Here is a 13,218-nt window from a genome sequence, read left to right on the forward strand (position 1 = left end):
GGTTTACAAGCAGTAATTGCATATATAAACTCGCGAAACGTGAAACTAAAAAACGACGTTCGAAGACAGAAAAATCCTTAGCGATTTTAAAGACGACGATTGCCTAATTTCAATATATCGACTTAATGAAGAAATTATATCCAGAATATGTGAATTGCCTTATTGGTGAGGTAAGAGGTAGAACAAAAAATAAAAAATCCACTATATAATTACAAGTATATCAAGTTATAACGGCATCGCTATATTACGCCACAGGCAGTCTTCGAGAACGACTAAGATAGTGAATATTCGTCAAAGCAAATAAGCAACAACAACAGACTGAATATATTTTCCGAGATCCATCGCTTTGAGCTTTTTAAAAATTTTAGGCACATATGTATATATACTCATGCCACCTTGAATATTGTGTCTGTACATTTACATCTACCCCATCAAATATCAAAGATGTCATGCACGTGTATCTTATAAAAACCAATACATTCAAATTCGACAAAAGAAATGAAAAATACGTTTTTACTTTTTAACATAAACATGACTTAGCTAAGACATTGCTAAGTTTGCTTTATGTTACGGTATAAGACATACTTAAGCAGGACTTATGTAGGTCCTAAGATTCCGCCTAAGTCCTACTTATGACCCTACTTAAGTCAAAATCTTAGCATGCTTTATGTTACGAGCCCCTGGTCATACGTACGCTCAAAATACAGCTATTCCTCTTTGGTTCATGAAAGAATTTTATGTTATTTTATTTTGATATTTCATATAATTGTTTAGTACGTAAATTGTTAAATAAAGGTCATTAATTCTAATATGACAACTATTCAACACAAGCCCATAGACCATATTGCTAAGTGTCGCTGTATCTTTTGAAAACATCTTCAAAATCATATGGTTTTTTTTTTTGCATACCTAATTTCTTTTAATAAAACATACGTCTTCTTACAAACTACACAATAATTTAGCCGTAAATCACTTTGTTCGCGAACTTTTCTAACAACCCTCGTACGTGACATCGCCGCGTCATGAATTTACGTCTTTTTTAAGGTTTGTATTTATGCATAAATATCATGCTTCCAAAATTTGAAAAAAAAACGAACAACGCAATATTTTGAAAACAGATGTATCATAGACTTTTTCTAAACTGTTTTAAAAAATTAGGGACTGTACATTTCGGATATTTACGCAATGCCTTTTGTCTTTAGATCAAGAAATAAAAAGACTGGACATCGAATAATGATACGAGGCATTTTTTGCTTCGATTGAAAGATATCATTAGAGTGTATTGGAAATGACATATCAGTCTAAAATTGAGAGCGAGTGAACAGAGTACCCTGAACGTGGTTCCAATATATAATAAAAGCACATGATTAAAAAAATTAGATCGAAGATATACGCTCTGAAGGAAAGTTAAAACTGGTTTTTACGTCATGAGCTATATCTCGAAGCTACGTTCATGACTTCTTGAAGAGACCTCAACAAACTGATCGCACATTAAATAATATCTCATATACTACCCCATCGATTATAAAAAGAGTAATTAGTTACTTTATGGAAAAAATATATATATAAAAAAAAAGAGCATCAATGTCGTGGCCAATTTTCACAGACCACTAAATTACGTAATTCTACAAGAACGCGAAAAGTCTAGAAATGAAGTCGCTAGCGTGCGGCGACCATCCATGGTTCAGGCTCTACAAAATACATTATCTTCAGAAATATTTATAATAAAGCATTAAAATTTTCAGATCTGAATTGAATAGGGTAGATATCTCAAAGCGCAAGTTTTTGTCACTTTACGCGGATTTTTCACGATTTTATTGCATCTGTAACGTTACTTTTGGATCAAGCCCGGTATTTAGATGTAAATTTTAAAACATTCTTTTGGCCCTAGCATTGGTCCAGCGGTCACGATTCTAGTGATTTAGGATATTCACTATGCATACAAGCTTTGGTATTATGTTTGGCATTTCTGGTTCAGTGGTTCTCAAGAGGAAGGATTTATTAAGACATGCACCATATTTTCACTATTTTGCAATTATCTCCCTTTAAAAACGGGTTAGCCCTTTTTTACACAAATCATAATCCTCTTCCCATAAGACAGCTTTGTAATAAGTTTTCTTAAATTTTGCCCAGTGGTTCTAGAGAAGAAGTAAAAAATGTGAAAAGTTTACAGACAGATGGACAGGCAACGGACAAACAGTGGTCAGAAAAGCTCAGTCGAACCTTCGGTTAAGTTGAGCTAACAATTAAAGAGATATAATGCAATTGTTCATGTTAGCAATGTGGCCCAAGGGCTTCTTTTTCGTTTGTAACCTTTTATAGAGGAATGCGACTCCAAATTTTAGTGTTCGTCAAATGAGTATTTTCCACAGAGGAATATTTCTCTATAGCGTCATTTTTTCTCTTTACAAACTTTTGTGGAGGACTGTTACTCCGATGTTCATCCTATTAATAAAGTTTGAAATAAGAATTAGCATATACATATACTAATATGTACTGCTGGAAAAGGAATCAAACCCAAGAGTTGAAAACCCCTGCAACTCTAGTCAGGAGCTCTACCACTAAGCTACCCAGGCCGGTTTCCACAGTCTAATATATAACTGCAACACTACAGTTGAAAGCACTTTCGATAAAGGAATATCACATTGTAGATGTAGTTAATCGTTTTCAAGGGAAACGGTGTTCATCTTGTAGATGAGTGTTACACCGAATTTGATTAGGTCTTATTAACACGTTAAATACTATGGTGATAAAATGCTTTAGGGTTGACAAAGTTTTTTACAAAAATAATATCGCATACTTCAGTTCTCGTTTTAAGAGCTTTATTCAACAAGGAATACCTTTTTGTAGTTTGTTTTTTATTCCAAGAAAGAAACTAGGGGAATATGGAGGAATAAGCGCAAATGCCCATTTGGTATAGTCGTACAATGCAATGTATTATTGTATTGTATTATTGTACGAACCATGTAGCTATTTGAGAGCTAAGAGATAAAAGAGCATAAGAAATTCAAACTATATGGTAATGCTACTCTAGATTGAAAACAAACTTAAATTTACTCTCTTATTGCATGTACCATATTTTCTTTCGAATTCTTTTTGTTTAGTTTAGTAATAATATTTGACATGTTTACTTCAGTAAAAGATAAACCGATAAAAAAAACAAAGGAAAATTCAATCTATAAGTTGATATCGAAATTTAAGTCAAAGAATAATACTCTTTTTTATATCTCGTGTAATTTCGCCAAGTCCATTAAGTATTCACTGTTAGAAATTTGTGACAACAATGCACTGTTCTGTATGGAATTATGGAATTCCATATACTACATCCAACTGTCAGCCGCCAACTGCTTACTGCCAACTGTTTACTTCTTACTGCCAACTGCTTACTGCCAAATGAATTCTTAATTGGGTTAAGCGCATGTGCATACATTTTTTTGAGGATGGAGAGATTGATAAATTTATAAAAATGGCCTTTATTTTGTTAACACAAAACCAAATATTAACAATTCGAGTACGTATGAAAACCAATCACGCACATAATTTTTATTGCATTTATTAGTGTTCACCACTTTTGAGGGACAGAAGAGATAGTGGAGTTCTTGATTTGTCTGATGCTATCCATATGTAAAAGTCTAATATTTTGTTTCATTTCTGTCATCGAGAATGCCCTTGAAAGAGTGATCGACAAATCATAGAATTAGAAAACTAAAACACTTTGTCCATCTAACGAGTGTCTGAAATTGCTTTAGAAACAATATTGCATCTAAGTCTACTGCTCCCAAGCACGTTGCACGAGGCTTTGCATTTTTGGGGATACCTTATAACGTTTTTTTTTTGTTTAATGGAGTAACATAAATTCTGTAAAAATAAAATCATATATGTTTAACCCACATCCCTACACTGTAGAGTTTTAATTTAATATGCTCACACCAAGGTGGTCAAAACACGTTTTAAATGCCTTGGATAATATTGCCGGTCACTCATAATCTATCATCCCAAACGCAAATTCTTTGCAGCAAGTTGCGCAAGGGGATACTAGAAACAATATTGTATATTTTCAAACATGTCAAGCATGTTTAGATCTACACCCATTTTTCATATCACAACAGCAAAATACTTCTGGGTTGCTATACAAAAAAGATGGTCGACCCGATGGACAAAATGTGTTTTGTTTTCTAAATATATGATTATTCTATGTGTCCATCACTCTTTCAAGGCCATTCTGGATGACAGGAATGAAACAAAATCTCAAACATTCTACATGTATATGGATAGCATCAGACAACTCAAAAACTCCACTATCTCTCATGTCTTCTAAAAGTGGTGAACACGAGTTAATGTACTTGAAATTATGTGCGTAATGGGTTTTCATATGTTCTCGATTAGGTTTCGGGTCACATGATCAGGAAATATAATGAGTAGGATCATGCAGTGGCGTGGCACTTTAAGCTCGCTCGCTAGTTGTTATTTAAGGTTATATGGCAGATGATATGGAATGCAGTGATTGAGGGCTGACAGATGGTTGTTAATCTGTGTTTGATATGTGTTAAATAAAATAAAGGCTATTAATCGATCAATCCCTCCATCCTAAAATAAATGTCTGCACAGGCGCTTAACCCAATAAAGAGGTAAAGAAAGCATTTGGCAGTAAGCAGTTTGTAGCTGACAGTGTGCTGTTGTATATGGAATTCTATGGTTAGGGGAAACCTATTGTCCCTTGCGTTGAAACCGAAGAATTAGCTTTGAAGGAAAACTATCTTTAATTGAGAAACGTCTCGTGCGTCCTTACAAGCAAACCCAATCTCCACGTTTTATACATACATCATTTATCCATATATATGTATACGTAGAACACAATCTGTCATGATTGTTTATAAATTAATGGATAGAATTTACTACCGATCTGTCGTGGTATGAAAATGTAAACGCCAAAGTATGCATATTTATTTTCTTATTGTAAAGCTGTCAGATCCAAAGTATAAGCCCGTTAGTTAATTAACTCGCGCAACACTTTCTGCCCTGACGTTAATTAGTTAACATGCGTTCTTGAACATCCCGTTCTAGAAAGTTCTTTCCATCAACACTAAACTCTCATCAAATCGTTCTGAATCATCTCTATTCATTAACTTGTTTGTATTAAACAAAGATGTCCGATCCAAAATATCTGATCGCGATGCATGATGAACTCGTCCTACAGTTTTCGCCATGATGTTAATTAACCGCGTTTTAAATTATTTCCCATTCTTTCACCAGAGACTTTAATCCACTTTTTAAAAAAGAGAAATGACTTCAATATTTTGTCATATTCCTAAGATGTAGTCAGCAATGATGAAAAATGCAACAATTTTTTTTAGTTTTTTTTAAGAGAAAACTTAACTTATGTACATTCACCTGAAGAAGGATGTAAATCCAGAAAGCGCTAGTGAATAGAAACTTTGGAACTGTTAATTTTCTTTTTCTTTTTTGATTATATATATATATATATATATATATATATATATATATATATATATATATATATATATATATATATATATATATATATTAACGACTGATAAATTGGTGTGTTTTGCTCAGTTTTAATAAAAACATACGGGAAAATACACAATTGATGAAATCGCAATTGCCCATTTGAAAGTCTTACAACAACTGGCAATTCTTCATAGCTTCTTAATTTGTAGGTACACTGTATTCTTGTGTAAATAAATGTTACATTTTAATTTTTTGTATTTTTTTTAACACAAAAATCACCTTTGAACAGGAAATATAATATATTATTGAAATTGTACCTTGTTCTTAAAAAAAAGTTGAGATAATATATACAAAACTATAACAAGATAGAAATAAGCTTTATCTTATAGTGAAAATGGACGTTTAACACTGATGATAATATTTTTGGCTTCATTTTTATTAGATATACAATAGATCGCGTTGACAAAGCCTACATGTATCAAAGCAATTAATAACTAACATTTTTATCGATCTTACTTAATTGCAAAATCAGGATATACATCTACATTTTGATATATACATAAAATTTCATATGATTAAAATACATGCCTTAACGATTTCATCATAAAAATATGAAATGGTTAAGTGAAAAGATCATTTGCTATTGTATTTCTTAAAATTGAATTCCATTGTTTAGGGAAATTTTTGATATATGACTACAATATGATTGACTATCAAGTATCTGTAGAATAAACATATTAGTATTTTTAAAAATTGGGTTTTTTTTTAGTTTTTTTTACGATTATTATAATTAAAGGATTTCAGAAAGTATCAACTTCATTATTTTTTGACTAATTTATTTGCAATCCACATCAATACCCATTTATGAAAAATGCTAAAATTCCTATAACACAACAAATCAAACACCAATGCATGTTTAACAAACACATAAAAATGAATAACTACTTTTTGTAGGGAATAAGAGGTTAAAGCATAACACGACACACTGTATATTGTTATCGAAATAGGTTACAACAATTTTCAGTCAGTATACAAACTTAAGACTCAGACTTAGCGAATCTCTGATGTATCAGCCTTTAAGTTTTAGAACGGCAACCAAGATCGTATGTAACTCCATGCCCGTGGAAGAAACCCTTTCTCTTCTATTTCGTGTCTGGCATCATTACGGGCATTCTCTTCTTTTTCGCGTAATTTTCTGAGAACATCCTCCTCTTCAGCCTTTGCTTTCGGTTTGTCTTCTGATTCTCTCAATGCTTTTAGTTTTTCTTCTGCCTCCTTTCTGGCTTTTCTTACTATCTTTTCTTCCATTTTTTTAACCTGAATTTCAGCTTGAATATATGCCTCATTGGTATAGCAATTGCCACCATTTCTTTTCACATTTGTTTCTATCATAGTCAAAAGTTCTTTTACTTGTGCCTCGCTTTGTTCGCCCTTGAGCTCATTATTAAAAGCTAGGGTTCTGTTCCCACATTTTTTGATAAACGATTTTAGCGAGTTGGGAACTTGAGCCAAATGTTGTTCAAGAGTCATATTATGTTTTTCAAGTTCATCTTTTCTGGTAAATAAAACAATGAAATATTGATACACAGTATTGCCGAAACATTTAACAAAATGATCCACGGTTTTCTGTTCCTCCTCTGTAAATCTTCCAAGACTCAATACCAAAATGAATGCATGTGGTCCTGGTGATGTAATACCAATGCATTTCGCAATTTCCTGCTGAGTTTCTTCGTTTGTTAGTTCTGTATCAAATATTCCAGGTGTATCGACTACAACAATTTTTTTGCCAAATCGATTGGCAAAACCCTGTGAACATCTTTTTGTTACAGAGACTAACGAAAAGATCGATGGAAATGGTTTTTTATTTAAAAGGGTGTTTCCAGTGGCACTTTTCCCAGATCCTGTTTTCCCAATAAGCGCCACTCTAATTTCGTCCTTTGTGTTGTCTCTTTTCCTCTGATACAATGGAACTGAAATATAAGAGCATCACTAACAAGTGTACCTGGACAATTGGTGATTGTTACTTAAAGAACTATATGCGAAAAGGTCAAATTTTTGTCCCCGTGTTCTATGAATTTGATGAAAAAAAATCATATCAAAAAGATATTTTGATAAAACATAAAACTGAAAAATTATGCTTGTTACAGAAATTTAAAGGGATTTCAATATTGATCATTCCATGTGCTTCTTTGACGTCACGTAAGTGGGCAATTTCCCGCATTTTCTCAAAAGAATGAAAATTTCATCAGTTATTCTCCAAATTCAAGAGTAGGAGGTATAGAGCACAGTGTTGCTCAATTAACCATATTTACATATATTATCGTTAATATTATTTTGCATACTGTGGAAACTTTAAGTTTGTGGGGGCCAAGTTTCGTGGATTGTCTATTTTTTGCATGTTCGTGGGGACGTAATTTCGTGTATTCTCTTATACCAACAAAAGAATATATGACTTTATAGCCCATTAATTCGCGGAGGATGTTAATTCGTGGATAAGAGGTGCCCACAAATTCCACGAAATTGAGCCACCACGAAATCTAATGATTGCACATTATCATATCTAAAAATAGTGTTGAAGTAAGCATGCACATGATGATTCCTTTTCAAAAAACTGATTAGAAATTCCCCAGTTTTGGCTGAAATACGTACTCTTTTAAAAATTAGCTCGTTTTTAACATATCATATTTTTTATTATGACTTTGATTAGGCATTTTATCTCTATTAAACTGGTCTATATATATTTATTAACCCATCTTTTATCAAATTTCTAAATCTCTATTCATAACTTTGATTTTTGGGGCATAAAAACACATTATCCTGCACATAGTTCTTTGCTTTATTCTGTTTATATCTTGAAGTGGCACGGTGACTCAAAATAGATGTTTTACTTTTTGACTATGACAACGGAAATGAAACTAGCTACTCGAGATATCATCATACGGAAGGTTTCGTGCATCATAAGTCATCACTTAATAATCAACAAATCATTAAATCTCATCCAAAAATTGCACATGTAAACAAACCGAGTTGTTTTGAACATTGGTTTAGTGTCACGTGATTGCGATGTATGTCTTAAAATAGTTACAATGAAAAAAAGATTTAAATTTGAAGCTATTCGATGGCTGTGGTAAGAAATGTGCATTTATATGTAGATAATTCATCTTTAGTTAGTAAATATATAGCCCTTGAAGACAACATGTTTCAATGAGAGGTTTCTGGCTCAGAATATATGTAACGCTGTATTTACATTCCCCTGCGCTTGCGTGGCTATGAAGAGAAAACAAAACTCAATATTTTGTGTAAGCCCAACGCGTAATTCTATTTTTCTCTTTTAATTTGATTTATTTACTTTTGAACACCGTAATTTTTCAAAAGTTTATCTTTTCATATGATATATAAAATATGTGGAAATCATGTAAAAATTCGAAATTTGCTAAATCATGGGTTTGTGCATCACCATGTTCCTTTAACGAACACAGCAAAACTGATATTACTTTCTTAGCAATTAATGTAATACTGTGAAAAACTTTCATGCTTACATTAATTTTGCGAAGTCTTATTCTAAATGGAAAAACTTTAAAGGGGACATGTATTTTTGTATTTTTAGAAAAAAATGCAATCTTGCCGATATGTGCGTATAAAACAACTCGTTTGGTAATATAAGTACATGTAGAATCCACAAAATCGGTAAAAAAACAAAACCACAAATCGCATATGGCGCGCTTGTGCATATGTTTGTATTTATTTTAGAATAAAGTTATGTGTACTCGTAAATTACAAACCTTTGCTGGCAATGTCAATCTGGGGACTACCGAATGAATCAGCATTGTCATCGTCACTGCTTGAATCTGCTTTGGGAAAATTGAACAAAGTAATCTTTTAGTCAGCTTGATTTAAGTAACAATTGAAAATACTTTTGCAATCTGAGGCATATTTTGCATGTGTTATTTACTATATGTTTGTACAAATATTTAAATGCACAAAAATTTTGATATTAATTAGAGTAATCTACTATCTTCCAATGTAAAAAAAAATACAATAACAATGATAGTAAAAAATCATATGCTTGAACGAACTCTGGCTATTTAGGCATGCCAGAAATATGTTGTTTAAGAAAGGTGTACGTAGACACCTAATATCAATAACAAAATAACAAAAATCAATTCCTGTCCAAATCAAAGCCACTTTTTAATCAAGCTAATATCGATATAAAGACAGAAAAAGTTTAACAAATTTGCAAAAAGAGTATAATCAGAGTTTATAACAATAATGTAAAATTTTAATGAACAATAGGTATAAAATTATACGAGATAAAAAAAGACACATTATATCTTTTATGTCTTTCAGACGACGTTATAACGTTATGTCACATGTTTGTGAAATCATTTCTCTGTGTGGTAAAAAAAAAATCTCATAAGCACCTTTTTTCATGGACGCAATCACATGTATATCATCATAAATCATGAGAACTCATTAGTGATACTCGAATTGAAAATTGAATTAATTTCTGTTGCTTTTTACAATGATAATAATAAATAGAACTTTGTTTTGCTATGCCCTTTTTTCTAAACTCACTTGACAAATGTAAATTATCTACAGTTGATAAAAATTCCCTCTTTTTTCAATTTCAGATTCATGTACACTTCTGTTGAATCATTTTTCTTCCTACGGGAAAATTCTTGACTTCCGTGGAAAACCAATTCCCACGAATTTACATTTCCACGAACTAAAAAACGAGCATTTGTTTAATATTCATTAAAATTAACCCGAACTTGCTACCGACGAAATTGCGTCTCCACAAACTAAGAACATTTCGGTAACCCACATATATTGACTCCCACTAATAAAAAAGTATTAGTATGTATGACTAAAGTTTCCGTAAATGATTTGAAACGTACATTGGTCTTTTCATTTCTCTTGGAAAACAAACTTCGAAACATCCCACGCAATCAAATTCTTCTCTATTTTAAATGAATGTATATGTTCTTAAGTGTTAATTGTGTAACGAATTCCAATCATGATTTATGGTTTGAAATGACTCAATTGTCGGGTATAAGGAACTGCTAATGTATAACTCTATAACAGTTTGATAGATGGACAGACGGACAACAATCGGTGGATGATCAACAAGAGGCCCATGGGCCACATCGCTCACCTGAACAGCAGTTCCTTGTAACATTACATTTCGAAGCATAATTATGCTTTTTCTATTTTAAACATTTAACCCCTTTCTGGGGACCAAATTATGGTCCGAGGTTTATGGTTGGCTTGAACAACATAAATAGTAACATAGGAATGAAAATGTGAAGCACTGCGGTGGGACCGCACGTACACAACCTGAAAAACTGAACATAGCAGAGTTCCACTTCAAGAGGAATAACTCTCAGACTGTACAGAACACAAGAAAGATAACTCTTGGTTCCACTACATTAGAGTTTACACAATTTGAGGATCCTTGCATAGTAATCTCACAAACTGTAGCATTATAGTTCTCGAGAAAAACTTTTTAAAAACATTTTCAATATATCTTTCTATGTTAAACTTTGAACCCCTCTTGGGGCCACAGTATTAGTCCAGTGCTAAAGTTTTAATTATTTGGAATCTACATTATTTAAGGATGCTTGCCTAGTTATCTCACAAGCTGAAGCATTATAGTTCCCTAGAAAAAGATTTTTCAACATTTTCCCTCTATATTTCTATGCTAAACTTTGAACACCTCTTGGGGCCCCAGTATTAGATTGAGATCACGGCTTTTATAATTTCGAATCTACACTATTTGAGGGTGCTGACGTAGTTATCTGACAAATTGATGCATTGTAGTTCTCGAAAAGAAGATTTTTAAACATTTTCCATATATACCGGTACTTCTACATTTAACTTTAAACCCATCTTGGGTCTCTAGTATTAGTCCAGGGGTCACTATTTTAAAACTGTCGAACCTTCATTATCCAAGGTTGTATGCATGATAGTTATCTCACAAATTGAAGCATTGTAGTTCTCGAGAAGAAGATTTTTTAACATGTTACCTTTATATTTCTTTAATAAATTTTGACCACATCTTGGGGCCCCAGTATTGGTCCGGGGGTCACGATTTTACCGATTAGGAATCTACATAAGCGAATGATGCATGCATAGAAATTCCACAAACTAAACCATTGTAGTTCTTGAGAAGAAAATTTTTAGACTTTTCCTTTATGTTTTTTAAAATGATTAAATTTTGAACCCCTCTTGGTGCCCATCAATTGTCCGGGAGTTACAATTTTTTGAATCTACATTATTTAAGGATGTACATGTATGCATAGTAATATCCCAAACAGTTGCACTATAGTTCTTGAGAAGAAGATTTTAAAACATTTTCCTACATATGTTAAAATCTAAACCCCTACTGGGGCCCCACTTTTTGTTCGGGGGTCACGATTTTTACAATCTTCACTATGTATACAACCTTTTGTGTATGTATTGGCATTTTTGGTGAAGTGGTTCTTGAGAAGAAAATTTTTAAACATTTTTCATATGTAGTTCTATGTTAAACTTTGAACCCCGCCTGGGGCCCCAGTCTTGGTCCGAGGGTCACGATTTCTACAATTTAGAATCTTCATTATACATACAAGCTTTTGTGTAAATATTGGCATTTCTGGTGCAGTGGTTCTTGAGAAGAAGATTTTTTAAACATTTTCCTAAGGTATTTCTATGTTAAACTTTGAACCCCGCCTGGGGCCCCAGTATTGGTCCGAGGGGCACGATTTTTACAATTGAAAATCTTCACTATATATAGAAGCTTTTGTGTAAATATTGGCATTTCTGGTGCAGTGGTTCTTGAGAAGAAGATTTTTAAACATTGTCCTATGTATTTCTATGTTAAACTTTGAACCCCGCCTGGGGCCCCAGTTTTGGTCCGAGGGTCACCATTTTTACAATTTAGATTCTTCACTATGTATACAAGCTTTTGTGTAAATATTGGCATTTCTGGTGCAGTGGTTCTTGAGAAGAAGATTTAAAAAAAATTTTCCTATGTATTTCTATGTTAAACTTTGAACCCGGCCTGGGGCCCCAGTTTTCGTCCGAGGGTCACGATTTTTATAATTTACAATCTTCACTATATATACAAGTTTTTGTGTAAATATTGGCATTTCTGGTGCAGTGGTTCTTGAGAAGAACATTTTTTAAACATTTTCGATATGTTGTTCTATGTTAAACTTTGAACCCCGCCTGGGGCCCCAGTTTTGGTCCGAGGGTCTTCATTTTTACAATTTAGAATCTTCACTTTATATAAAAGCTTTTGTGTAAATATTGGCATTTCTGGTGCAGTGGTTCTTGAGAAGAAGATTTTTTAAACATTTTCCTATGTATTTCTATGTTAAACTTTGAACCCCGCCTGGGGCCCCAGTTTTGGTCCGAGGGTCACCATTTTTTCAATTTAGAATCTTCACTATATATACAAGTTTTTGTGTAAATATGGCATTTCTGGTGCAGTGGTTCTTGAGAAGAAGATTTTTAAACATTGTCCTATGTATTTCTATGTTAAACTTTGAACCCCGCCTGGGGCCCCAGTTTTGGTCCGAGGGTCACCATTTTTACAATTTAGAATCTTCACTATGTATACAAGCTTTTGTGTAAATATTGGCATTTCTGGTGCAGTGGTTCTTGAGAAGAAGATTTTAAAAAAATTTTCCTATGTATTTCTATGTTAAACTTTGAACCCGGCCTGGGGCCCCAGTTTTCGTCCGAGGGTCACGATTTTTATAA

The 13,218-nt window shown here is 32.9% G+C and overlaps 1 protein-coding gene across 2 annotated transcripts in view; it reads right to left on the reverse strand.

The window, feature by feature from the left end:
• Window positions 1-5,563: 5,563 nt before the first annotated feature.
• LOC128159557 (GTPase IMAP family member 7-like) overlaps window positions 5,564-13,218 on the reverse strand; it is a 22,315-nt gene continuing 14,660 nt past the window's right edge. Inside the window, exons 5-6 of one of the 2 annotated variants that reach the window (XM_052822674.1) lie at window positions 9,255-9,320; window positions 5,564-7,442 (exon numbers count right to left, since the gene is read on the reverse strand). In XM_052822674.1, coding sequence (XP_052678634.1) covers window positions 6,556-7,442; window positions 9,255-9,320 — 953 coding nt within the window. In that variant the 3' untranslated portion in view covers window positions 5,564-6,555. Of the gene's footprint in view, window positions 7,443-9,254; window positions 9,324-13,218 lie in introns of both variants that reach the window. The other variant, XM_052822672.1, reaches the window with a different exon arrangement.

Source organism: Crassostrea angulata, chromosome 8 (genome assembly GCF_025612915.1).
Source record: "Crassostrea angulata isolate pt1a10 chromosome 8, ASM2561291v2, whole genome shotgun sequence".
NCBI lineage: Eukaryota > Metazoa > Mollusca > Bivalvia > Ostreida > Ostreidae > Magallana > Magallana angulata.